General features: G+C 37.3%; 1 protein-coding gene across 3 annotated transcripts in view; it reads right to left on the reverse strand.

The window, feature by feature from the left end:
• Nucleotides 1–11,981: 11,981 nt before the first annotated feature.
• Nucleotides 11,982–27,868, reverse strand: part of RAD50 (DNA repair-recombination protein (RAD50)) — a 446,299-nt gene continuing 430,412 nt past the window's right edge. The window contains exons 23-27 of one of the 3 annotated variants that reach the window (XM_089428359.1): nt 15,320–15,470; nt 15,173–15,235; nt 12,743–12,876; nt 12,498–12,626; nt 11,982–12,389 (exon numbers count right to left, since the gene is read on the reverse strand). In XM_089428359.1, coding sequence (XP_089284485.1) covers nt 12,350–12,389; nt 12,498–12,626; nt 12,743–12,876; nt 15,173–15,235; nt 15,320–15,470 — 517 coding nt within the window. In that variant the 3' untranslated portion in view covers nt 11,982–12,349. Of the gene's footprint in view, nt 12,390–12,497; nt 12,627–12,742; nt 15,067–15,172; nt 15,236–15,319; nt 15,483–27,868 lie in introns of those variants that run through there. The other 2 variants (XM_089428350.1, XM_089428366.1) reach the window with 2 other exon arrangements.

Raw genomic sequence — 27,868 nt, forward strand, 5'->3', positions numbered from 1 at the left:
GAATTTCCTACTTTCAAGGTAATATGCCAATCATTGTATAATTTCAAATTTGTATAACATAATTCCTCAATGGGATTTAACAAAGAACAATACTAGGCTTATTTTGTTATGTAGTTGTGTATAAAATTATTGCAAAAGCCCTAGCTTCTAGATTAAACTCTCCTAGATGAAAATATTGTAGTAGAATAAGGAGGTCTTGTGGCAAATGAACAAATATTGTGTTGCCTCATAATCATGCCAGAGATACACTCCCTCATGTCTAAGAAAGATAATGGGATATTCCTCGAATGAAACCTCACAAAGGCTTATGAAAAAATCCAAAGGGACTTCTTATGATATGTTTTACTCTAGTTTGGCTTTGATTCTACATAGGTAAGAAAAGTTTCCAAATGCATTTCTTCAACTTCCTTTATTTTCTTATTCAATAGGGAGTTTTGGAATTTCAAGGTGCCATAATGCCAACAAGGCATACTTCACTTCTCTCTTCAACTAGATACATAATGTGGCACAAGAGAATAAACACTATAAGAGTGTAGTAGAATGCAATAATGTTTCGATGCTTTGGGCACACTTCAAAAATAACTTATGATGACAAACTTATTACAAGAAGGAATATGCCCATCTAGTTTCTAATATTTGTTAAACAACTTAACAAAATATGCTCAATCTTATATTGGATTAACATGCATAACTAGTGCTATAAACTACTAAATCATAAAGATAACATAAGCTTAAAAACATATATGCAAGTACGAACATGGCCAACAAGAACAATTCATATATATATATGTGTGTGTGTGTGTGTGTGTGTGTATGTGTGTATGTATAAGATAAGTACTAGCATATACCACATCTTAATACAAGCTAGTACAAGTCATGCTCTCCAAACCCCACTGAAGGACACAATAAGAGAATCCTAAACAATAACTCCTCTTTGTTAGGAATCACTCCCAACCAAAGTTAGTCACTCCACCAAAGATTATCAACAAGCTATCATACATAATGACAAGTCTTCCTTGACACCTTCACTTCCATCACACAAGCGTACAAGAAAGTCTCTTTATCTTCTCCACCTCACACACTCCAAGTAGTATTAAGGTCTCCAAATGCCACAAAACTCTAGTCTACTTCTCTCACAAGAACTACAAGATCATGTACACACCTTGTTCCTTTAAGGTTTCTTCCAAACCCTATCTTCCCTCATCTTCTTAATTCAAAACCTTAGCCCTAATCTTCTCTTGAATCTCGTCAAGAACCTTATTGCTAGTGACAAAGAGAGGATAAACAAAGTAGTTCGCTCTAGTTCTCATATCTTATAACACAAGCATATGATCACAAGACATAATGAGTTGATGAAAATACTCTCTTCCCCTTATTTATATGAGAGGTGAGGAAGGCCAATTACAACAAAGTGGACCTTCCAACTCTGACACAAGTTAAGCTCCAAGCTATGCACATCAACCAAGCAAGGGTCCCAAGGTAAGTGCTCCATGAGACATTCCCAACTCTCTAAGGCCTCCAATGCTCCAATGCTCCCTCCTAAGATGTGTACATCCAAGTCCACACATCAACCAAGGAAGGGTCCCAAGGTGAGTGCTCCATGATATGTGCTCAACACTCCAAGCCTCCTATGATCCATTGCTCCCTCCTAAGAAGTGTACCTCCATTTCCACCACATCTACATGATCACTTCTCAGCCTAAGTGCCATGAAGTCAAGTTCAAACCTCCATGTAAGTAACCAAGTGTCCCCATGCAACATAGGGCTCAATGCCTTCCTCTAATATTCCTAATGCTCCTCCACCAGGTGGTTTGCCCTCCCAAACAACCAACTAAACTCTCCTTGTGTGCACTTCATGAAGAAAGTCACCAAACTGCATAGGTCTCCAACACTCCAAGGAAGTCTTTCATATAAGCATCAAGCCAAGAAATAACAAGCCATGACTGAGCTATCTCTATTGTGTTTTTCCATCATGATACAACCAAGGGTAGTCAACACAGTGTGAACCCCACATTACATTTAGCACCCTCAAGCATGGTGTAAACACTTTTGGAGTAAGCCCAAAATTTAATAGGGATCCCATAAGTTTTTCAGATCATCAAGAGCACTACCATTATCTCCCTTCCTATTTATAAGCAAGATGGAATCCTTAGCAAGAGCTCTTTTTTCCACTCAAGAAAGAAACAGTATGATGACCTACCTTATTTTCTTAACATTCCTTGGGAAATAAAGGGTATTGCAACCTATCTTACTTTCTTACAACTAGATTGAGAAGGTTTTTATAAGGTATCAAAATGACCCCAACCCTGATTGCTTAAGCCATTCTCAATTTACAGATGATAAGAGGAAAACATTTGTGAAGGAAAGACCCCAAGAAATCATAAAGGTCTTTCAACCATCTTCAAGGTGTTAAGATCTTATGTCTAGGGATCTTGCTCATGTTAGCCTTGTTATGTATCTAAGGTCAAATTTGTAAATATTAGTTGTGATGACCTAACTATTATTGTTTAAAAAGGTCTAGGTTTAGATCAAATGTCATGTAAAGGTGTTTATTTTTCTAAGAGTCCAATGTCTAAAGTCATGTGTTTTTCTTACTAAAGGGTAATTATGGGAAGTCTTTAGTCACTTTGGAAAAAGTACAAAAGTCATGTTTTACAAATCCTTGGTTATTGTGAGTTGGTCACCATTCTAAGTCATTGTTAGTAGGTCACCTTGCTGAAGAAAGTGTAACTACGTTCAATCTTCATAAATGTAATTTTGATTTTTGTAGTTGTAAAGAAAATGAATTATTATTTTGTCATCTATAACAATGAGTTTCTTGCTCATTGAATAGGTTAAACACATGTTTAAGTGCTTCTAGGAAGTCAAAGAATCAACGTACTTGTTGAAGACCCTTATGGGCTTGTTACACCATGTAAAAATATCTATTAGAGTCAAAAGAAGACCTCCAAGTAATGTCCCAAGCCTCCTCCATATGTCAGCATCATAAAAGGAACCAAGATCAAGTCGGCCTAATAGGAGGGGTAGACTCCTATAAAAAGGGCCATATGGCCTCACAAAAGAACCATGATCTCATCTCTGAAATCAACAAAGGAGGATGAGTAAAGGGTACGAAAAATTTAGGAAAGGAGCCTCTAGTGCAGTGAAGAAAGAAGGAAGAAAAACCAAGTTTTAGAGGGTTGTTATAGGGCCTATTACAGTCACATGCGAAGGAAGGGAGGCTCATTTTGTTGTCATAACAATCCTCCTATTGCAGTCATACAAAGAGAGTTGGTTGGGCTAGAAAAGAGTGCCTATTAGGCCTCTTACTCAAGCGAAGGAAAGAAGAGGAATCTAGCACCATTTTCTTGAAGGTATCCCCTCACATGTGCGAAGAATTAGGGCCACTTTGCTGTTGAACCAAGATCTGCGATCACATCAAAGAATATAACTTGATTGGATTAGTAACAAGGTCTTCTTCTTAAGTAAAGAAGGATCCATCTCAAGTGAAAGAAGAAAAGCAAAAAGGTCACTCCTAAGGCATACAATCTAGGGTTTCTATAGTTGCCAAAAAGAAGTACCATCATCTACCGAAAGGTGGAGGACGAAGTGTTACAAGAGGAAGTAATCTCAGATCGAGGAAAAAGGCTTGACTTGTGCTTGGAGGATCTTCCTGTCAAGGGTCTAGGGTTTAACATTTGTCAATTAAAGCTTCAATAAGAGAAATTTGTAGAAGGGTTTTCCTCTCTAGGAGAGAAAGGTTTTCCCCTGGCTGAGAGCCAATATCTTGTGTTTTTGTCTCTTGTGTTTTGGTAATTGTTTGATGAAGTAAGAGAATATACAACAACAATAAGAAGAAGATCATGTTAATAAGAAAAAGTAAAAGTACTTCACAAATTCTTATCATTGCTAGAAGAATCTCGTTATAACGTAGATGCCCTAGATTCTTCAACATACCTAAGTCTAGAGGCTATGTCTACATCAAAAGAAATCATGAAATGATCTTGGCACGCATTTGGAGGCTCTTTGGTATCAGTTTGAATGTCACTTCAAAAGGACAACTCAAGATCTCAGCAAGAAATAATGATCAGAAGGATAGTCCTTCCTTTTCCCAATGCACTGAGTTTTCAAAAAAACGTTGCACATTCGTTATTTTCTTTCTAAATCACTATCAACGCCTTCATTTCCACTCCAGGCCATTCCATGTGATCTTTTGAACTTACCTCTTCATCCCATATCATTTAGCCCTTCATCATCTGCATTGGAAAGCTCGGGTTGTTCATTTCATTCGCTACGAAAGGGAGGCAAGGGCACTGCAAATTCACACAGTGCTCAAATTCTCGCATGTTGATGGTCAAAATTCCCTCACAGGTGCAAATATAGCTCTATCTTTATCCTTCAGTCTTCAAAGAACATTCAAATTGCATATAGAAGGCAACATAAACCATTTAAAGCTTGCAAAAAGGATAAAATTACCATTGTTGCTCTTCTAAAATCCATTGTGTTTTCTTCTTTTGCTTTGTGTTTGTATCATAATCTACTGCGATTCCACACAATGGGTCATATCCCTCTTTTCTCACTGTCAATTCGCCTTTTCGTTGTGTGAGCCCTTGCATGCAATAGGTGCCTTGGTCTTAAAACTATAACAAAGTTGTTTCACTTAAATTTTATGCTAAAAAATGTTATAAAAGTCAATTTTTTTCAGCGTTGCGTTTTTGTCTTGTGCGTTGCGACTGTCCCTAGTTTAAATTCTTGCCAACAATTATGAAATTCCAAGTTCTATAGGGCTTGCTTGAGAAAGTCTGCAATTGCAAGTTTTGGTGTAATTGCTGGATTATATTTTAAGTCATTGTAATAAGATTTTAAATACCTTAACACCTCCATTGTTACACAAATAAGTTGTTCATAAACCTAAAAATTATTCATTGTTGCAAAAGAGAAATTGTCAACTCCAGATGACAAAAAGCACAAAGGGAGAGCCATTGTACATTTTGAACCACATGATATCACAACCATCAATGCAGATCCAACCATCATAATGGTTTTTGAACAAGTAGTGTGTGTGAGATTCGGTGAGAAAATTCAAGGGTATCATTTACAGTTGACAAAGGAATTTGCTATGGGTTTTGATGGCGTGCAAGCAAAGGCGGGAAGTCTAACTTTCCCAGTCTCAACTCAATCAATAGTTGAGGCCATTGAAATCCCTTTGAGTGGAGAGGAATGGTTCAAAGGTATGGATTTTGATTTGGTTGATTTCAAAGACTTTCTCAAGCCAAAACACTGGAAAGGGTATGGTTTTGTTGTTCCAAGGAGTTATTTACAAGATCACCATAGTAAAATGTTGGAGGTGATTCAAAGGTACTTCACATGTGAAGGGAGGTTCAATAAGGTGTATCACAATCACATTAAGCTCTTAATGCATTTTACTAGCAAGAAATCTTTGAATCTTCCTTATTATTTGTTTAGAGTCTATGTATGGTGGCTGACCGAGTTCAAACAAAAGGAAATCAAGTTGAAGCCAATTTGTTTCATTTTTCATTAGCTAAATTGTTGGTAATGAAAGCACTTGAAAAGAAGAAGCAGTCACGACGAGATTTTTTAGTTTCTTCGGGATGGGTAGCAAATCTTAAACAACCAGGAAACCAAGGAAAACACTCTATTAGTTGTGATTAAATAAGCCTCACCTACAACAACAATCTCTGTAAAAAAGCTTTTGACTAAAAACAAATCAGTTGATAAGAAAAGTGCTAAGAAGCTACATTTCTCACCTAAGGTAGAAAGGGTGGCAAGGGTACCAAGAACAAGAGCTACAACCAAGAGATTTCTTGTAGAAAAGGTGGCAAGGGTACCAAGAACAAGAGCTACAACCAAGAGATTTCTTGTAGAAAAGGTGGCAAGGGTACCAAGAACAAGAGCTACAACCAAGAGATTTCTTGTAAATCTTCCATCTTCACCTATTCAAGTTATGGAATCAGAGAGCACACATAAGGAAGTGGAAATTGATGAAAGGGACCAAAAAATTGGAGAGTTACAAGATTAGTTGGACAAGGCCCATTTCACAATAGCATACTTGTAGTGGGAGAATAGGGAACTTAGGCATAAAAATTCACAAGAAACTATTCAGCCTAGTGAAGGAGAGCCATCAAAGAAAACATGAGCACATGCTGACAAGGGAAAAGGAAAATTGGTCATTGATGCTGAAGAGTTAAAGCAGACAGTTGAGTAGTCAATCAGACCTAGAACTAGGTTTGTTGCCAATGTGAAAATGCAAGCAAAGGAGACTGTTCAGCCTTAACAGAAGATGGTTTTTGATGAGCACAAAGAATTTTAGAAGCTACTGGAACAACTTGAAGGAGCTCAACAATAGGTGGACTAGCTTGCAGAAATGGATCACAGGGATAAGTTGTATTTGTTTAGGCAGTTAGAAGTTGTTGAGCTTGTCCTTGACAAGGCTAAATACACATCGAAGTGGACCTTGCCTCAGAATAGTCAAGTGAAAAATTTGTATGTACAAAACTTGGCATTAAAAAGAAGGCTCAAATTGGTTAAAAAAGAAGCTCACTAAGGCCAAACAATCTGGAAGAAAGAGAGAGAGGTAAGTTGGACATACTTGCAGAGGTTAGTACAAAGGTGAATCTTCGACAGGAAGGCACCACTCAGTTCTAAAGTTTTTCCTTTTGCTCAGAAATAAGTTAGTTTTTGTGAAGTTTGAAAAACACAACAAGGACTTGTTGCAAGTTTGTATAATCTTTGGTATTGGTGGGATAGTGAAGTTTTGAAGGTTTAATCGTCGTAAGGGGAGTTATATGAAGTTTCCAACATCCACATGGATGTTCCCAACACTTTATATTAAGAAAAGAGTCACCATATGTTTAGTTTTCGGATTCGTTGCAAAAGCAGACAATCTTGCTACAACAGTGGGGAACAGGTCAAAAGGATGTTTGCAAGCATTTTGAATCTTACTTAAGAGGTTCAACACCATCACAAGGGCATTTGAAGCATACCCATTTGCTTCATTTTGATAGAAAGGAGTTGCAACCGTACAAAACATGGAGGCTATTTCATTTTGCTGCGAAACTGGCTAATGCGCTGTGAGTTTGGACAGTCAACGCTTTTCATTTCAAATTTCGTATTGTTGACTTCTAAAAGTGGTTTAGATCATGTAGATAGGTGGAAAATTATCATAGGAGATGTATTTAATGTTTATATGTCAATATTCCAAGTTAGTGATGTTTTAGGCTTGGATTGGTTGTAAGGAAAACTACTCTTATTTTTTTGTATATGCACTAGATTTTTGATGTATCTAATTAGAAGTTTCCTTTGGTCAATGATTTCAACCACCTAGGGTAAGACATTGAATCCTTCATGATGTATAAAGAGATCAAAAGCATTGTAAGTGGTTACGTTGGTTAAATTAGAGAATAAAGACTTCTATGCATTGTATTTTTCTGAAAGCTTTGCCATGAATGAATAAAATAGAAGGTGATTTACAGGGATTCCTGTCAAAATTTTGGTAGTTTATGCTTTTTTGATCTTGTAAGTTATCTTGTGTGTTTACATCCCTTAAATGTGTATCTTCTTGCTTGGGAAAAACCAAATGTTTGATTTAGAATTCATCTTAATGGTGCTTTGTTTTAGTTTTGCCAAGTTATCAATGTTTTCAACTTAAAGCAACATTTTATAATTCATCCATGGTTTGATGCTCTAATGTGTTGTCTTTCACCTTTTCTACATTCACCCCTACAACAATTTGACCTAAATTCCACCACCAAAGCTGCCTACCTTGCCCTTGTGGAGAAACCCTCTCTTTTTCCATCATATCACTAGAGAAAAAAATTGATTTGACATGACTCCATGCCTAATGGATCTATCTCTTTTCTCATCACAGACCTTTAAAAAATCAAACCTTGTTGAGCTTATTACCTAGCCTAATATCATATTTGTCGAGGAACCTAAGTGAAAGAGCCCTCTCTAGGCTAGAAGGGCTAGATTTTAGCCTAAAATGGTATGTGGTTACCTTTGGAATTCCTTTTTTAGCCTAAGGAAATCACAAAGTGCTAACACAAGGCAAGAAATAAGTAAAGAGAAGTAAAATTAAATTTTTATAAAGCAAAATTTCAGGAATCAAATTAAAATTAAAGAAATCATGGGATTATAGAGGAAGAAATTTCTCAGCAAATATATTTAGTTCTTGTTCACTATCATATGAAATAGGAGTTGATTGGCAAATCATTACATCTAAAATACAAATAAAAGTGGAATCTTGAGAAAATAAAAATCCTATCACTCACTTGAAAAAGGAATTGAATATAATCTTGGCTGCCATTCTTATTATTTTACTTTTTTTTAATTTGATAGTGACTTGAATAGTGATAACAACCATAACATGAATTGTTAGAATTTTTCGTTGGATTGGGGGCAACCTTGATTTTAAAAAATGGTATCTGCAAGCATTGTTAGAGGAAACAAGACCCAAGTCACAAGAGGCTTGGGTTTGAGAGGCTAGATATAATGAACGAAGCATTAGCAACCAAGTTAGTCTACAAACTTATGTCTACCCTAATAATCTTTAGCATAAAATGTGTATTTTAAGACCTCGAAAGCCCAATCGAGCATCAAGCATTGAGAGCTTAAACGCTAGGCACAAATTTTCAATTCAAATGTATTAATAAATCTATTTTCTTAGCACTCGAGAAGCTTGATCAACCATTTACAGGCTGTTAAACTGCTTGATCGCATGCTCTTTTTTTCACCTAAAGACTCCCTCTCTTGCCAAAATGTGTAACCTAGATCCATGATATAGTGAAATAATGAATTTCCAAAGGTTCATCTATATGTAACAACATGAACAAAAGTAGGGATCTAATCTAGAAGCGTATATTTTGAGAGATTAGGGAAGGTGCAATGTGTTGAAAAATGTAACTAGGTTCGGTCTTCATAAATATGAAATGTACTTTTGATTCTTGTATATTGTAAAATGAAAGAAAATTATTGTTATTATTTTTGGAACTTGGGTTTCATGCTCAAGGTCTTTTATTTTATAGGTCAAGCACCCATTGAGTGCTTCTAGAATTTGTCCTAGGTCAAGAAGTCAAAAGAGTCATTGTCATAAGTTGAATACCCCTTCAGACCCATTGTAACTTGTAAAGAAAAATATTTGCGTGTTTAAAAGTGTCAAAATAACCTCCAAGATCAAGTCAGCCTAGTAGTTGGCATGTCAGCCTAATTTGAGGAGCCATGCCCACCTTTGAGAAGCCTATATAAAAGAGGGAACTTGACCTCTTGAAAGCACATTCATTCTCTCACTCATCCAAGTGAATGAACAACACAACGAAGGAAGAAGAGGACAAAGAAGGCTTGGTTTTGGGCTATTTCTCTCTCACTCGTGCAAAGGAAGGCTAAGGTTTTTGCAACAGATCTAGGGTTTTCTTCTACAAGTTTGATCTTGAAGGAGAGAAAGTAAGAAGGTCACAAGAAGTGATCCTCAAGCTCCTGAAGTCAGAGAAAGCCAATGAAGGTCTAAGGACGTCTTGGGAGGCTCAAAGAAACTCACACGTGGCAGCATCAACTATAGGAGGGCCAAAACTTTCAAGACTACAATGGAGACCAAAATTTTGTAGCAAGAGGCCGAAGTTGTGTCACTCGAAGAGATTTGACTGGGTTTGAGTTAGACAAGGAAGAACATCATCCGAAAAGGTTGGACTTGGTCTTAAAAAGGGTATTGGTCTTGGTCTAAATGTCTTGGAATTTGTCAATTGAAGAATCTATAAGGAAGAGGATATTTGCGGGTTTTCCTCTCAACAGGAGAGGTTTTGGCACTAGCTTGCAACTTATATTTTGTGTTCTTGTTCTTCTTGTTTTGGTAGATGTTTGATGATACAAAAACATATAATAATAATAATAATAATAATAGAAGCTAATAAGATAAGTAAAATGACATCACAAACATTTATCAAAGAAAGAGAAGTCACTCTAATCATTGCCCTATAAATTTCTCAACGCAATGCCTATTTGGAGTGTTTGTGGAATGGTTTCCTCTCTCTAGGAGATAGGGAAGACAACTCCCTTGCATTAGGGTAGATTCTTGTTAAATATTGTTGGGAGCAGTGCAAAGAGTACCCTTTTAGAAGACGGAAAAACACAATTTCGTGGTTAAAGGATATTTTTCTTGGTTCAGTGAAAGATATCGCAAAAGTGTTGTGTAAAAGATGTATTATGTGCATACATGCTCAAGACAATATCAAATGGGAAACTAACAATGGGAAACATTATGTAAAAAAGAGGTTAGCTAAGGGGATTGAAAGCCACCAAGTCTCCCCAAAAACTAAGAACTTAGAAGACAATTGTGCATCCAAAGATGTGGATCAAAGCAGCAACATTTTCCATTTCGGTTTGAAAGAATTTTCTTTCAGGGGAAGACTTGAGATTTAAGGGTCTATCAAGTGTCCATGTTGCAATAAAGAAGAGAAAAAACAACACATACCTATAACCGTCATGTGAATTTGTAGCGAATATACAGGACCAATGAGACATGCTATTGATACACACCAATGCAAGATCCTATTTTTAGATTGGGAGTTTGGTCCATGGAAAACTCATCAAGATATAAGGGAAAATGCACCTAGCTTTATTATGTGATTTTTTAATTTTTTAAAGCCTTGAACACAAGAATTTTGAAAGGGAGAAATTTGGCCAATGAGCAAGTATGTGAATCTATTAAAATAGAAGTAAAAGAATTCACTAGATCTCTCCCCATTCTTCAATTCATTATGAAGAGGTAATACTAATACTGGAGGCTTTTAATCTCCACCCTTTCAAATTGAATTGAATTGATCCATCTCCCAATATTTGTGGACTTTTGGAACCTCCTCCAAAGGGTTGGTTCAAGTTCAATTTTGATGGAAAGGTAACCTGAGGCTTGCAAGAGTTGGTGCCATTCTTGGCTGGGATCAAGAAGGTCAAGTCAAGCGGATTTGGTGCAAATTCTTGAAAGAAGCTACAAATAACAAGGTTGAAGGGGCTGGGGTGATGTGTATTGATATTGTGAGATCACTAAATCTTGGGAAAGTGACCATTGAAGGGGATTTGAAGACTTTGATCAACCTTGTGTCAAAAGGGAGCAAGGGCAAGGGGTATGTTGGGAAATGGATGAGTTTTATCATAACAATTGATCTATGATAACTTCATTTTTATTTTACGGTGACAGAGATGACCTTACAGCTTAGGGTGGATCATATGTCAAACAACATACGTGCCTAAATTAAAACAGGAAAAAAGTAATGTCATACCCCTATTGTGAAAAAAGAGAAATTCACAATCTATATATATAATATTAAAATTAAACAACATTAAAAGCTAACCTAAAAGATAAATTAAAAATTGAACTAGCATAAATCCATCTTAACCTTGAACCTTTAAGCAGCAAGAGGTTTACACTTTTTTTTATTATGATCCCTCTTGGAGCTTAGCAGAACCATGATTAATACAGCTCTTTTATGTCTTAAATCCTTAGTATTCTGAAACCATACAACTTAATGAAATATAGATTCCTGAAATATTCATAACTTGTTTCTCTTGAACCCAACTCATTCACACCCTCTCCCACACCACTTTTTGGTAACTTTGATGTTCATGCTCAAAGATCCTACCATCATCCCTTTAACCAACTATTGTGATTTAGGACTATTCAACAAAAGGACAATATTTACTTAAGTTCTGTTACGTGAACCAAATAAGATATATGGGGAGCATCCAATGATATTGGAAACGAACAAGAAGAAAATGGATTTTAACACAGCTAAGGTTTCTTAAGCTCATCTTCACCTGCAAATGCATGGGCTTCTACAAGAAAGTGAAAGTAATGAACAAAGCATAAAAGAGTAAAAGGAGTATCCTGGCTCCTCACTCTTCGGTAATCTAGTTACTTATGTACTTAAATACTGAAAGCCATTGCTAAAAACTGACACATTTATTACAAGAAAGACAATCCAACACAACACACCATTGCACCGCCAATGGAATATATTGTATTACATATAAGGAATTTATATAAGTGGGACAGAATCCCTTCCACACTAACTACATTTATTCAGACTATAGACTGGTAGTTAACTAAACAGTTCCGCATTTTTTTGGCCAATTCTGACCAATTGACCTATTTGCAGGCCCCTATTGACTTTTAACTAGTCACCCGACTGAGTGGACAAAGGTCCAACTGGTGACAATCAATGGAGTGCCAAACACTTAACAACAGAATATGGATTATTTTCTTTTTGTTTATAGTACAAAGCAATTATGTCCTCTGGTAGTATCCATATTTGTCATTCGGGAACTACTATCCCAACAAACAAAGGAGTAATAGCCAAAAGTATTCAATCAAAGATCTCCTGAGCCTCAATTATGCTGTGCTGACTGAAAATGAAAGCAAAAAATCAGCAATTTTATAAAGCCAACAAAAAGTCAGCTTGTGAAAGTGGAAACTTAATTATTATCTCAACAATGTGAATATTTGATACTTACTGCTCATCTTTTGAGATGCGGTAGTATCTCTCAGCATGTTGACGTTGACCAATTAGCTGGGCAAATCTTTCATCGTGGGTGATGACTAACAGTTGAAAATTTTCTTGGGCCTTTCTATCCTCAATTATCCTGCATATTAACAAGACTTTTGAGACTCGATATAGTGCATACTATAAAATACATGAAACAAAGACCTTCGATCTTCACATTGGCTTCAATAAGTACTCACATAAGGAGTAAGTTACCTCAGGAGAGCAGCAGCAAGGCTTTCTGCATTTGGTGCATCTAGGTTTGTAGTTGGCTCATCAAGTGCTAAAATTCCACAATTCAGGCAAAAGGTCTCTGCCAATGCTAACCTGATTACAAGGGAGGCCAGCACCTGAGGAAAACTGCAAAATTTTCAGAAATGTTCTGAAACATAAAAGCAAAAATAACTTTTAAGGTCTTTCCGGCATACATATATTGTGAAAACACATGGATACTGGCTGAATATATAATATGATTACCAGTAACCTTGATCAACTAGAAATGCCAGAAAAAAGTCTTCTTTGATTTTGACACAAATATTAAAGCTGCTTAGAATATGTCAGCATTTATTTTTCAGATCAGAACTGACACAATATTCCTTTGCTTCCTCCTCATTTCCCAACAGTGGGAGGAATAAATCAGAGATACAAAGTAATTACTAACAAAATTCTACAGTCTACTATAACAAACTCACTGTTAATTCAAAGTCTAATTATTATTCTCCTCCGAAAAGCACATAGATTTATGAAATATTGCTTGAAAAATGAACTAAAAAATAAATAAATAAAAAGTTACGTGACTGTATATATAGATACATATGTTTACATGCAAAACAGCAGCAAAACACCATCATATAACCAGCTGAACAAACGAACTATGCAGTAGAACATATCTACAAGTCATACTCGATACTGCTGTCTCTGTTTCCCCAACTCATTCATGGGTAAAGTTTTATAAACCTCTTCAAGGTTACCAGAATGTCAATATGGAAGGATGATTCACCCTAATTAGTTCAGTGAAAATCATAGAGTGCATCTCTACTCCTGTGAACTCATCAACCTTCATGTGCTTCATTCTGTTATTCAGTTCCAATACCAGTAATCACATTTCTCCAATTCCGGATTAATTGGATGATGTTTATGTGCTACATATGACCTCATTTCTCACTTTCATTGAATGGCACAAGGATCCATTCTGAGTTCTTCTTAGCTCCTTACAGACTCTCATCTTAGCTTTCAGACCAGCTTGATGATCATGTACAACAGCCAACCCACTGCATAACGGGATGTTATTACCCTTGGAAACTATTAACATGTCCTGTATTTAGTTTGTAAATCATGCAGAAAGTTTTAGATTCTCTGATAATGTGTTCCTTTTGTTGCCTAAGATTGAATGAGTATCTATTATTATATTGTATCATTATTGTGCTATTGTGTTTGTTCATCAAATTGTCTATGTTTTATGGATTTTTTGATGCAAGAGCATAAGTTGATATTAGATAGTTTTCATCCAACCAATTATAAATCATGTTAGAAATCAATAATTATTATTACAACACCAAACTGCACCAATAGATTATAGAATATAGATTTGGGTTTTATCTATATACTACAACTTAATTTACATGACAAACAGAAGCGGAAAAAGCTACCAAATTATTCGTTGATAATGTCACCCCCTCCAGAATAGTTACAAATTTGAAGGTATGAGCCTCGAAAGGAGAAAAAACTCATTGAAAGCAGGTGTCAGACAGCAGTTCACGACTACACATCAAGCACATATGAACAGCATGCATTTGACAACAATAGCATTTGGTAGACCATGGAAACTTACTATCGCCACAGCTAATTTGAGATATATGATTGACCACATTAACTGTACTGCTGCAGTATGGCTTGCTAAATTGCCACATTGTACACCACCTTCAATAAATTTCCAATCTATGCACTCAGTTTATTTTGAACATATTCTATCCTCATGTTGTAGTGGGATTTATTTGGGAAATTTCTTGTGCACTATCCTTTTGATTAAAAATGTATATAAAATCCTATTAGCAAATATTGTTCGTGTGTGAACCTTAATCTAGCTCCATTCGTCCTGCATATGCCTTCAGGGTCTGGCTACATCACCTGGAAGTTTGGAACAGGGATGTGGGTAGAAGTTTCAAAACATATATATATCAACAGGAACAAAATCTTTTAGATATTATCAATAAAAATGTATGGGACGAAACATTTGCAATTTCGTATTTTTGACTGCTCTTATTATTGCTCTATTAATTATTTCCTTTTCTATTTAGTTTCCAAGTGGTGAGGACCACCCACACCTAAGTTTGTTTTAAAATAAAAAATAACAGTTTCTAGTGTATGGAAAGGACATTTTCATACTTGATCTGCCAGGAAACAATTCCCAGGCATTCCAAACAGTAAACTTCTAGAATGTTTCCGAAGAATTTCCCTACAGCTGGCAAGGTGAAAATGTTTCCTGTGCAGAAGCAAGCCTTGAGCCAGAGGCTTCAGTTTCAGAGTCTTCAGGTTTTATCCTATCAATCAATGCAGAAATATTTAATTCCAGACATGTGAACACTACCAAACCATCTTAGCTATTAGCACAAACTTCTGTTCTAAAACTATCCACCAACCACAAACCTTTTGACCAGCACTGCATCTTCCTCGCATTTCCAACTCAGCATCACCAGTTTGCATCACAACCTTCAAAATGATAGTTTATCATTAAAACACATGATGAGCTTACTATGCATCCAATTATATTCAGAAGAATGTAATATCACTCACCCGGTAACTATAAGATCGGGTGCCCGCACCTTCCGTATCTGAACGAATACTTATATTATCTATATCTTGCCCGCGATAAGTTTGTTGCCAAAGCTCTTTGATGATCTTGTTTATTTCCTCCATCTTCATTGTATGGAAACGCATCAATGCCCTAACCAACAAGCTTAGAGTTCAATTTATGTCATGAAATCATTGTTTACAACAATCATATCCATGCATATTGGTTAGAACTTAGAACCATCAAATATTTAACAGAGAGCTTGAAAAATTACCTTCCAAAAGGGACAACAGAAAAAAGCACTAGTGTAGCTTGGTAGGTCATCATCGTGACAGTTGAAGCTATAAAATGTATGTAATTAAAATCATCCTATACTTGCAGAATGATAACTATGTACAGGATGTACAAGTGCAGAAATTACAAGGATACACAATGTGAATGTCAGTACTAAACACCTGCTTTTGCCAGAAGCAGTAATCAACAAAAGTACAGGCCTGAGCTTTAAGAATTTTCAAACAAAAAAAAGAATGTTAAGAAACTACACGAAAGTAACACTAAAATAGTAAAATGCATGATGTAGGGTATTATTCTAGAGCATACTTGTTAGATAGTATAAAGGATACTAGCAAAGACAATTGAATCCCCACCGATCCAAGAAGATTCTGAAGGGTTGGGAGCAAATGGTTACAAAAGGACATCGATCTAAGGAATGACAACTAAGGAAGCAACTCAATCAAGTTTGTAAAGAGTTGGAAGAGGATTCTTCCAAATTTGATGAAACTTATGTTTCCATCTTGAACAAAGTTACAAATGTTTGGTCAGTATGAAGCATTGTAATTTGACTGAGCCTGCAAGTCTTGCCGAATCTTAGCTTGGCCAAGTACTCGTCAATGGGTAAGACCCAGCCCTGAACTCACCACTCAGCAACTATGTCACATGGTTTAAATTGGAGCTTGGTATCATCAAGGATTAAGTTTGATTTGAATTCAAATTTTCCAATGAAGTTCGGATGAGGTTCGCTGTTTAGGCCCAGCCATATACATTTATCAATATATATATATATATATATAGATATATAGTGATCAAGATTCTAATTCATAGAGTTGTATCTGTTCATTGATGTTGATGTGTTATATATCATGCTTTCTATATTTGATTAGCATTATGATAATATACAATGATCACTGTCATTGTTGAGACTTAAACATACATTGTAGTTTGCAATTGCAAATTGATAAAAGAAATAAAGAATATTCTTCATACATTAAAATTTTAGAAGTGATGTCCATAATGTTGGAAATGTAACTAGGTTCAGTCTTCATCATTATCATTATCAATATATTTATTTCTTGTAAAATAAAATAGAAGAAAAATATCTTTTATTATTTATTAGTAAAAGCGAGTTCTTTATGCTTACAAGGTCATTTGAGTCAAAAAAGAAAAAAATATTATGAGTCGTTAAATAAAGTCTCATTTGGACGTTTTGGAAGAAAAGAAAAAAATATATTTGAGTCAAAGTGTCTTCACAAGCCCAAGTCAGCCCTCTAGATGGACAAGTCAGCCAGCCCATAAGTTGTCTCTTCATATGGTTGAACAACTATATATTCGTACCTGTGCTCCACATTTTGGCAATCACTCCATTTCTGTGCTATGAAGAAGAAGAAGACTGACCAAAGTCAAAGGAAAGAGAGGACAGTAAAAGGAGAGAGAAGACAAGCTATTTTCTGCCTTAGTTCTGTTCACACGTGCAAATTGCAAATTGATAAAAGAAATAAAGCATATTCTTCGGACATTAAAATTTTAAAAATGATGTCCATAATGTTGGAAATGTCACGAGGTTCGGTCTTCATAATTATCATTATCAATATATTTATTTCTTGTAAAATAAAATAGAAGAAAAATATATTTTTATTATTTATTAGTAAAAGCATGTTCTTCATGCTTATAAGGTCATTTGAGTCAAAAAGAAAAATGCATTATGAGTCGTTAAGTAAAAGTCTCATTTGGATGTTTTGGAGGAAAAGAAAAGAAAAATATCTGAGTCAAAGTTAAGTAAAAGTCTCATTTGGATGTTTTGGAGGAAAAGAAAAAAAAAATATTTGAGTCAAAGTGTCTTCACAAGCTCAAGTTGGCCCTCTAGATGGACAAGTCAGCCAGCCCATAAGTTGTCTCTTCATATGGTCAAACAACTATATATTGGTACCCTGTGCTCCACATTTTGGCAATCACTCCATTTCTGTGCTAAGAAGAAGAAGAAAACTGACCAAAGTCGAAGGAAAGAGAGGACAGTAAAAGGAGAGAGAAGACAAGCTATTTTATGCCCTAGTTCTGTTCACACGTGCAAGTTTTTCTGAGGCATTTTTCTGTGGTATTGCAGGCCCGAAATTTCAGGGGGGTGAAATTTCAAGTGATGACCAGCTTTCTAAGATTTGACCAACGTTGACTTCTGTTGACTATGATTCGCTGAGGATGGATTGAAGGAGAGTTGACTTGGGTCTCTGTGGCAATTTTGATCTTGGATATGTCACTTTGATCAGATTGTATAAAAAAATGATTTTCTTGGAGTTTTGCCCTAGCTTGGAGCCTACATCTTTGTGTTCTTTGTCTCTTGTGATCTTCATGTTTTTGTATTTTTAGTAATTGCTTGATGAAGAAAACAAAAATATTTAATAAAAAGCCAACAAACATTCACAAGTAATTATCAAGGAAGAGAAATCTACCCTAATCTACAAGCCTATTGATTTCTCAACATGATATCAATGTTTTAAAACTCGGACTCAGACTCGGAACCAGCTAAGGGTCAACTTCGACTCGGACTTTGACTCGGATGAGTTGATTCCAATGACTTGGTCATTGTAAAAAGTACATTAAATATTTAATTTTTAACGAAAATACAAATTTTTGGGATTTTCATTCATGTCTCCAAACTCAAAGCATTAGAGTAATAGAGCGAAGCCAACATATGATCAAAGTATGCTCATGAATATATCTATTACATCAAAATGACACTCAATGCACTGTCCAATACATGTAATATATGGAAGACAAACAAAAACACATAACCAAGGAGGCTCTAAAGGGCCTCTACAACAAAACAATACAACTGCAAGACTACAAGTCACTAATACAAAATACTATCTCATTCATCAACATGATCATTGATCAATCATCCGTGATCATGACTGCTAGATATGGCAACATCATCTGGCTCAGACTATAAATCAAAGCCAGACAAGGAAACCCATGGCTCCTCCTCCTCTTCATCAAGATCTCCAACTGCAACTGTAGAAGTAGTAGCACTAGCAAAAGCTACACACTGAGATAAATGAGCTATGTGCTTGCGTCGCAACTGAGTAGAGGAAGTGCCTACAACTGGAGGACTTGGGGTTGGACTTGGTACTAGTGGATCTACATCTAATTGATAGCCCCTAAGGCATCCAAGTCCATATCAACATCAAGATCAATATCCTCGTCAAGGTCAAACTCTGTTGGTCGAGTCTCCCCTACCCAATATGAGGTTGGATCATTATCTTCCAACCCAAACGGATCTGTGTCACGTCTTTTGTTCAACAATTGGTTGTGTCTTAGCTAGAGGTTATATTGGACGAAGACTAGATCATTTAACTGTTTTTGTTCCAAATGGTTTCTCTTCTTCATGTGAATCCTCACAATGATAGACCAATTGCGCTCACACCCAGAAGCACTGCAAGTTTGACTCAAAATTTGGATTGCAAACTTTTGCAATTGAGGACATTGCTACCAAATGCCTCTCACCAGTTTGCTGCAAAAAACATAGTTGTGCAATGACTTAGTTCAACAATTTATAAACAATTTAACAAAATAAGAATTTGAAAATTGAAATTGTTTACCCGACTCATCTGCTTCCCTTGCAATCCTTGCTAGGTTTTTGCCAAAGGAACCTGTGGCTCTACTAAAACAATTGATTTGTCGGTGTATCTCCAGATGCTCACTCCCATCAAGGACCATGACCTCAAGGCACTCATACAATACATCTTTCACTTGCCTAGTCAAATCTTCTCCTAACTGAGCTTTACAGTGATACCTTGGGTTCAAGAAATACCTAGTTACGCATATAGAGCTATGGAGTTGATTGTTCCATCTTTGATCAATGAACTCCCAAATAGCACCTGTTACCACTCAAACCAGCAAGGGACCTAAGAGGAGTTCCTAAGAGGGCAACTGTTAGGTTAAGGGCAATGGTGGAGGCTTAGCTCACAGTCACCACACGTAAGTCTCCCTGCTCTTTACGGACTTTCACCGATGGGAGGAGTCATGGTAGTGTAGGTATCACTTGTAAAGTATATGTCAACAGATAGGTGGAAAGTGACCCTGGAAACCCTTTCCCAAGGATGGAGTGAAGAATGGAACTTGCTTGCTCTTAAAGTAAGAGACATGGTCCTCTAGGGGTAAGGGGTGAGGATTGGAGGGTTCAGGGAGTAGGAATAGGCTTATAGACGAAGTTCTCAATCACTATAATCCTTGGGAAGCTTGGATTCCCAAATGGTCTTTCACAAATAATCATTGTTGAGAAGAGGGACCACACGGGGCCAAGTGGACCCAGCCCAAGTTCGGGGATGGAATGCAACAACCGATGATGTTCCTATCCTAGACAAGGTGAAGGGAAAGGACCAAACAAGAATATTTACTTCAAAGGTCTAATTGATCATGTTGAGGTCTAGCCTTGGGGATGCCTAAGAAAAATGTGATCCTAGAGCTAGGGCTTGGGATTACCGGAGATTCCACCATTAGAATTGCCTCAAATTTGGAGGAGAGGGAGGGGAACCACCAGCGCAATAGCCTGTAGGAGATCAAAGTTTTTCCTTGGGTCACTTTCCGGGAAATTGATGCCTTGGATGGCCTTTGAGGGCTAGACCTAGGAAAAAGTGGTAAAAGGTGAAAAAGGTGAAGGATATGACCACCCTTTTTAGGGACCAATGCCTAATTCACTTGGGGATATGGAGTCAAGGATGATGATGACTAAAAACTTGGTTTCTTGATCAAGGAGGCTCGGAAAGTCAACTTCATCCAATGTTGAGAGAAAGAAAATAAAAATGACCTTCAAGCATTTATACTTCAAAAGAAATGATGCAAGCTTATCGAGATAAATAATCTCTAGGACATTTCATTCATATAACAATTGGCCTATACATTAAATTAGATAAAGCATGCTTAATTCCACATTTCAATTATGTAGCAACTAGCCCTAATTTTAGCAGTATGCAGCAACAAGAATAACAACATTAAAATTTACTTACAACATTATAGAGTATATCCAACCAATATTTCATTTGCAAGTCAAAGCTCCAAGACAAGAAAAAATAGCCCAAATCTATACATCAAAATTCATCCATCTCCAAAAATATCCTCCAAGGAAAAAACGTGAAGTTCTCTATGATTAGAGAGATCCCAAGTCAAGTGATGATCCAAATGAATGTATCTAACATCAATATATAGCCTCCTAAGGAGTTCAAATTAGCCTATGGGCCTACGTTAGCCCCTAATGATAAAATAATGTGCAAATAAAACCCCTATTGGTGACAAGCCCACTAAACTAGCTCACAAGTGGAAAAATAAGCCTCACAAGGGGCCAAATAATAATATGTACATGTCGTGGAGCCCTCCAAAGGCCTAATAATGACTTGAAGTGCCATACTAAGGAATAAATTCCTCAGAATATGATGGATAAGGGAGTGGCCCCTTGTTCTCCAAGTAGTAGACATGTGGTACTCCCAGTGGGTCTGAGGGCACATAAATGACCCCATCGGTCTCCATATGAATCGGAGATGCTTGTAGATCCTCTGCAAGGGTCCAAGTGGTGGAATGAATGCTGGCATGATATCTTACAAGTCCTGGGACACCTGCCAAGAGTGTGGGGCTCCTGTGGCAGCCTGCTATGCATAATGTACCAAGCATATCACCATCATCCCAAAAGTGGATTACTAGTAGTCTCTGAGCATAAATGAAGATCTATGGAGTGTTGTCTATTGTCGTGGAGGCTAATGGCTCTCTATGCACACCCTATATGTGCCAATGTAGACCTATGGGGGTTAGGATCCTGTATAGAGAGACCAAACACAAATGGAAACCACCTGTAATCCTGCATAAGATCCAATGCGTCCCCTAGGCTTCTAATACAACTAGTCATTAAAATAATCATGTAAAAAAGTTTACAAACCATGGATAACAAAGTGGGCACTTCATAATGGCATGCCCTTCCGTAGTGGCCTTTGGTATGTGCTAGTGTCTCTGAGCTCTAAAGGGGGTTAACCAAGCACCTTATTAGGTGGTTTAAGTCCTTAAAGGGGATAGTATGTCCAAGGTACATCCCTACAATGGGGGTGGCAAGTGATACATTGCTGATTTTGGGTAGCATTAGATGTGCCCTAGCTCCAAAATTTTGTGGAGGGGCTAGAATACATGAGATCTCCAAGACCTAGAAATCATTTGGAGAAATTCCACCTGGATGAGGAGTTATTAAAATAATTAATCTTTTTAATGGGTTCCTAAGTCTAAACTTAGGAAAATAAAAATATTAATGGGTATTAATAAAGATAAGGGTGGAGGAAGAGGAAGGCATGAGCAGCAGTCAGTAACTGAGGAGGAGGTGACGCAAAGGTATTGGGAGATAACGCAGAAGGAAGACGTAGTCCAAGAGACGCAATCCTCAAATAGGCTGACACAGAGGGACACAAGACCATGTAGAGTGATGTAGAAGTGACGCAGAGGAACGCAGGACCATGTAGATTGACGTAGAAGTGACGCAGAGCTGGAAGAAGGGTCTCCTTGGTGTCAGAAACTTTCTAGGAAAGGGATGAACCTTGTCTCAGCTGTTTTCTCTCAGTAGTGTCTCAGTTTCTCTGTAAAATTATTCCTTGTAAAGCGATTGTTGCTAAAGATTAATAAAACCCTCATCTGTTGCACCGGTTTTCCCACATTAGGTTTTTCCGGGGACAATTGTCCAAAAACAACTATGTTGATGTGATTGGTTCTTGTGCTTGTTATTTTCTCTATGAAATTATGTGATAACTGCATTAGAATTTATTTTAATGTTTGTTGAAGGGATTTCATAAATAAATTATTGTGAGAAATAAGTGGGTGAAATAAATCAATCACTGTAGTAGAATTTCAGGTTAGAAATTTTCACATGATATTGGAGCAAAGATCCGATAATAGGAGAGAAGAATCGGCTATGGGTCAGGGGCATGATGCAAAGGCATCAACTTAGAGGGACTCACGCAGATTTCCAAAAGAAGAAGAAAGCACGAGGAACATGGATCACGATTATTCTATGTTAGCTTCCAGACTGGAAGAAGAAGTCACTTGCCTACCAAATTCTGCCTCCTCTGAGGTTTGGTATATAGATAGTGGAGCTTCCTGGCATATGACAGGAATTTGAGAATGCTTTTCAAATTATCAAGAAGAAAGGATGAATTTTTAGAACACCATGGGAAATAAGGCAAAGTGTACCCCCATAGGAAGAGGAATTGTAGTCTTTCAAACCGAAGCAGGAGAGCAGCTTCAAGCAACCAATGTGCTACATGTGCCAGGATTGGGGATGAACTTACTCTCCATATATCAACTCCAAAACAAGGGCTATGAGGTTTTCTTCATTAAGGAGAAAATATATGTCAAACACTCGAGTTGGAAAAAGAAGGCCCAGATTGGAATCAGAAGTAACAAGTTGTATAGATTACAACTAGAATCTCCAATGGCACTGATAGGCAGCGATGTAGATAAAGATTTGAATGAACTATGGCACAGGAGGATGGGACACTTACACCATGTGGCTCTGAGAATTCTCAAGGAAACAGTATCAGGAGTTCCAGAATTAAGTACCGAACGAGATGATGTATGCAGAGGGTGCGCTCTAGGCAAGTATGCCAAAACAACATTTTCCAAAAGTAACAATAGGGCTCAGAGTGTTCTAGGATTGATACACTCAAACATCTGCGAACCTATGTCCACAAAAGCTCTTAGTGGTGCCAATTACTTCCTCACCTTCATTGATGACCACTCCAAGAAGACTTGGATCTACTTTTTGAAAACCAAGGATGAGGTTTTTGGTCGATTCAAGGCTCTAGTAGAAAATCTAACTTGAAAGAAGATAAAAGTGTTACGCTCAGACAATGGTGGAGAGTATGTTGACAAGGACTCCACCGATTTTTGTGCTAGAGAAGGCATCAAAAGGGAGTGGACAGCTCCCTACAATCCGGAGCAGAATGGAGTAATAGAAAGAAAAACAAGACTATTGTGGAAGCAGCTAGCGCGATGTTGTATGATCAGGATATGCCCAAATTCCTGCGGGCAGAAGCATGCAACACAAGAGTCTATGTCCAGAACAAGACTCCTCACAAGGAATTGGGTAAGATCACTCTAAAAAATGTCTTCATAGGGAAGAAACCTGAAGTCAGTCATTTCACGATATTTGGGAGTTTGGCGTATTGTCATATACCCGAAAAAAGGGAAAGAAATTAGATCAAATTGTTAAGAAAGGATATCTTGTGGGATATAGCAAGAATGCTAAGGAATATAGAGTCTATCTTCTAGGAAGTATGAAGGTGGTATTTCGACGGGATGTAAAGTTCATGGAGTACAGAGCTTTCAGGAAATCCCGAGAAATGTCTTCCAAGGAGCAGTCAAAAGACGATCTGTTGGTCCAACCACTGTGACCAGCAGAAACTAGTACCACCAATTTTCCTAATGAAAAAACTTTAGAATAGGAGGAATCTCAGGAAGAAGAAGAGCTCATAGATGTACCCACTACCAGTGGAAGAACAAGTCGAGAACTTCGACAGATTCTACAAGATGCAGAAGACTTCATTGGTGCACCCAGAAATGATAAAAGGGAGCGAAGACAGCCAGACAGATACCAGGCGGAGGCCTTAGTAGCTCAGGTTGGGAAATCCTCTAGTTTTCAGGAGGTCGTTCAGCATCAAGTATGGGTAGATGCTATGGTAGAGGAATACAGTTCTATAATGGTCAATGATGTCTGGGAAGTGGTATCTAGGCCTCAGGATAGGTCAATGGTAGGTTCGAGATGGATCTACAAAGTCAAATATGTTGCAGACAATAGTGTGGAGAATTACAAAGCCAGGTTTGTGGCTAAGGGTTATGCTCAGAATACTACAAAGAAACCTTCGGCCCAGTAGCCAAGTATGCTTCTATTAGAACCATGATATCCCTTGCAGCGCAGATGGGGTGGGACATTCACCAGATGGATGTCAAGATGGTGTTCTTGAACAGGGTGATAGAAGAAGTATAAATTGAACAACCAGAGGGTTTTAAGACACATGAGAATAAATCTCATGTATGCAAACTAAAGAAAGCCTTGTATGGGCTTAAACAGGCACCTAGAGCATGGTATGGTCGAATTGATGGCTACTTGCAGAACCTTAGAAGCACTCAATGGGTGCTTGACCTATAAAATGAAAGACCATAAGCATGAAACCCATGCTCCAAAAATAATAATAATAATTTTCTTACATTTTACAATTTACAAGAATTAAAAGTACATTTCATATTTATGAAGACCGAACCTAGTAACACATTTTTCAACACTACCTGCCCTAGATTTCTCAACACAACACCCACAACTTTTTGGCCTCAAATATGGCGAAAAGGCTCAAAATTTTCACATATCACATGCTCAATATAAAAGTGATGGTAGCTGACGGATAGAAAATTGAAGAAGTAGAGAAATGCCATAAAGTCAAATTGAAAATTAAGGACTACAATCTAGAATCTACATTCTAGATTGTACCATTATGAGAAGTGGATGTGGTCCTAGGTTATCCAATGGCTACAAACCCTAGGCACTTACTCTGTGAACTATCAAAAGCAATTTATAAAGTTCAGATGGGAGGGGCAGAAATACAAGTTATATGGGTTCCAACCTCCTCAGAATCAAATTGTATCATCATACCTACTAATGAAGTTGATCCGGAAGGGAGCACCAATGTATGTAGTATTGAAAAAGTACCAAGGAGAGGTGGTACAAGGCTTTTATCCCTTTTAGCCTAGTGAGCACATTAATGGGTGTTTGCCTCAATGACATTTATGAGTTAAATTAATGTCAAGGGTGGAAAAGGTACTTAGAAGTGTTGTACCATGTACTTTTTCTAGTATTAAAGTCACTTGTACTTTGTAAAGTGACTTTATGTGTAAACTACATAGTGTACTTTTCTAATATTAAAGTGAGTTGAAAAATCATTTTGTCAGGCCAGGAGGTAACTCCTCAAAAACGAGATTGCATATTCATTTAGGCTATTCATTATTATATACATGAGGGAGTGACTATTAATTTTCATCTTCCGATGACTCTCCATTTTCTCTATTATTTGTTTACATTATTTACAGTTGTTCACCCAATCCCTATGATTAGGTGTCAACATTCCTCCCCTTAATCTAAAGGGATGTTGGTGATTCCAAGCATTGTTCTAAATCTTTCAAGCTTTTCTCTTCCAAGCACTTTGGTGAATATGACCAAAGATGGATTTTTTTGGCCTCAAAATGATGTCGAATCAGATGATATTTTGTATTAATGTGCTTCATTCGGTCATGGAACTTTGGGTTCTTGGCCAGCTTTATTGCCAAGGTATTGTCAATCATAAGTGGAGTCGAATGTACTTGTTTTACCTGCAAATCTTCCATAATTTTCCTAAACCACACAATTTCTTTTGTTGCCTCAACTGCTGCCACATATTCTGCCTCTGTTGTGGAACCTGTTGGCACTGATTGTTTGCGTGATCTCCAAGAGACAGCTCTTGATCCAAGACTCATAGCACAACCTGAAGTAGATACCCCAGTTTCTTTGTTTCCATTGAAGTCTAAATTAGAGTATCCAATCAAGCTGAAGTCTTCCACCTGTGTATACTTGAGTCCAAAGTCCTAAGTACCCTTCAAGTACTTTAGAACTCTTTTTGTAGCAGACCAATGTCCCTCACAAGGCTTTTGCATAACTCTGGAGAGGATTCCAACAGCAAACGAAATGTCTAGTCTGGTAGTAGTCAGGTAGTTGAGACTTCCTACAAGTTGTTTATACTTTGTTGCATCCTCAAACTCTTTTCCTTCAATCGATGTGAGCTTTAAGTTTTGTTCCATTGGAGCAGTCAGAGGATTGCATTCATCCATGCAAAACCTGTTCAACAGATCTTCAATGTACTTCTTTTGAGAAAAGAATGTGGACTTCGGATGTTGAGTTACTTCAATACCAAGATAGTAATGAACATAGCCCAAATCAGTGATTTCAAAACCTTTCCACAATTCCTTCTTTATGGGTGTAATGTAGCTCTCATTGTTCCCTGTCATCAAAAGATCATCTACATATACCACAAGATATACAACTGTTTTGCCAACTTTCTTGACAAACAAAGTTGCATCATCAAAATCATAATGTTTGAAATTGAGTTTCAGAAGATGCTCAGTTAGTTTTTCATACCAGGCTCACGGTGCTTGTTTGAGGCCATAAAAGGATTTCACAAGTTTGCATACTTTATGTTCATGTCCTTTTATAGCAAATCCTTCAGGCTGGGACATAAAAACATTTTCTTTTAGATCTCCATTCAAGAAAGTAGTTTTTACATCCATTTGATGGACTTTCCAACCATTCTGAGTTGCTAGGGCTAAGAGTGTCTATATGGTGGCCCATTTTGCTGTGGGGGCAAAAGTCTCCTCATAATCGACCCCTTCCTTCTATGCAAAACCTTTTGCCACAAGCCTGGCTTTGTTCTTGTCAAGTGAGCCATCAGCTTTATACTTGTTCTTGTAGACCCACTTGCAGCCAATTAGTTTGGCTCCCAATGGAGGATCAACCAGCTTCCAAGTGCCATTCTTTATCAAGGCATCATACTCCTTTTGCATTGCTTCTTTCCATTCATCATGAGAAGCAGCTTCTTTGAAGGAAGTTGGCTCAAAATCTGTCGACAAATTCAATTCACAATCATAAGAAACATCCATATCAACAGGTGAACCAGAGTCATCTACATCACCTCCATTTTGCCGGGTTGAATTTCTAGTTCCTGTCTTTCTAACCTCATCAGGATGAACACTTTCAAGTGTCTTTGTCAGCCACATTGGGGGACCTTTCTAAGATGGTCCAGGCTGCTCTGTTGATTCAGTTGGGACTGAATCAAGATTGAGTCTCCCAATTCTGTCAATCACATCACTCAAAGTATCATCCGCTGTTGGAGTTTCATGCGAGGGAGGGAGTGCTTCAGAAGAAGATTCCACGGGTCGATTTAGTATAGGAATCCCCCCTTCAAGATGTGGAATCTGATTATCAAATTCTTGAAATGATTTTACATTTGCGAATCTATCCAAGCGATCAAGTTGTCGCTCAACAACATTGTCAGTTTTGTATGATTCAAGAAAGATTACATCTCTAGATACAACAAACTTTTTATTGACTTCATCATAGAGATGGTATGCTTTGGAGGTGTTTGAATAGCCCAGGAAGATACACTTACGACTTCTTGCACCAAGTTTGTTTCTATGTACCTTTGGTATGAAGGCATAACATGTGGAACCAAAGA

The sequence above is a fragment of the Pinus tabuliformis genome, chromosome 6 (assembly GCF_031772625.1).
Source record: "Pinus tabuliformis cultivar Carrire ecotype Pingquan chromosome 6, CPIR1, whole genome shotgun sequence".
NCBI classification, from domain to species: domain Eukaryota; kingdom Viridiplantae; phylum Streptophyta; class Pinopsida; order Pinales; family Pinaceae; genus Pinus; species Pinus tabuliformis.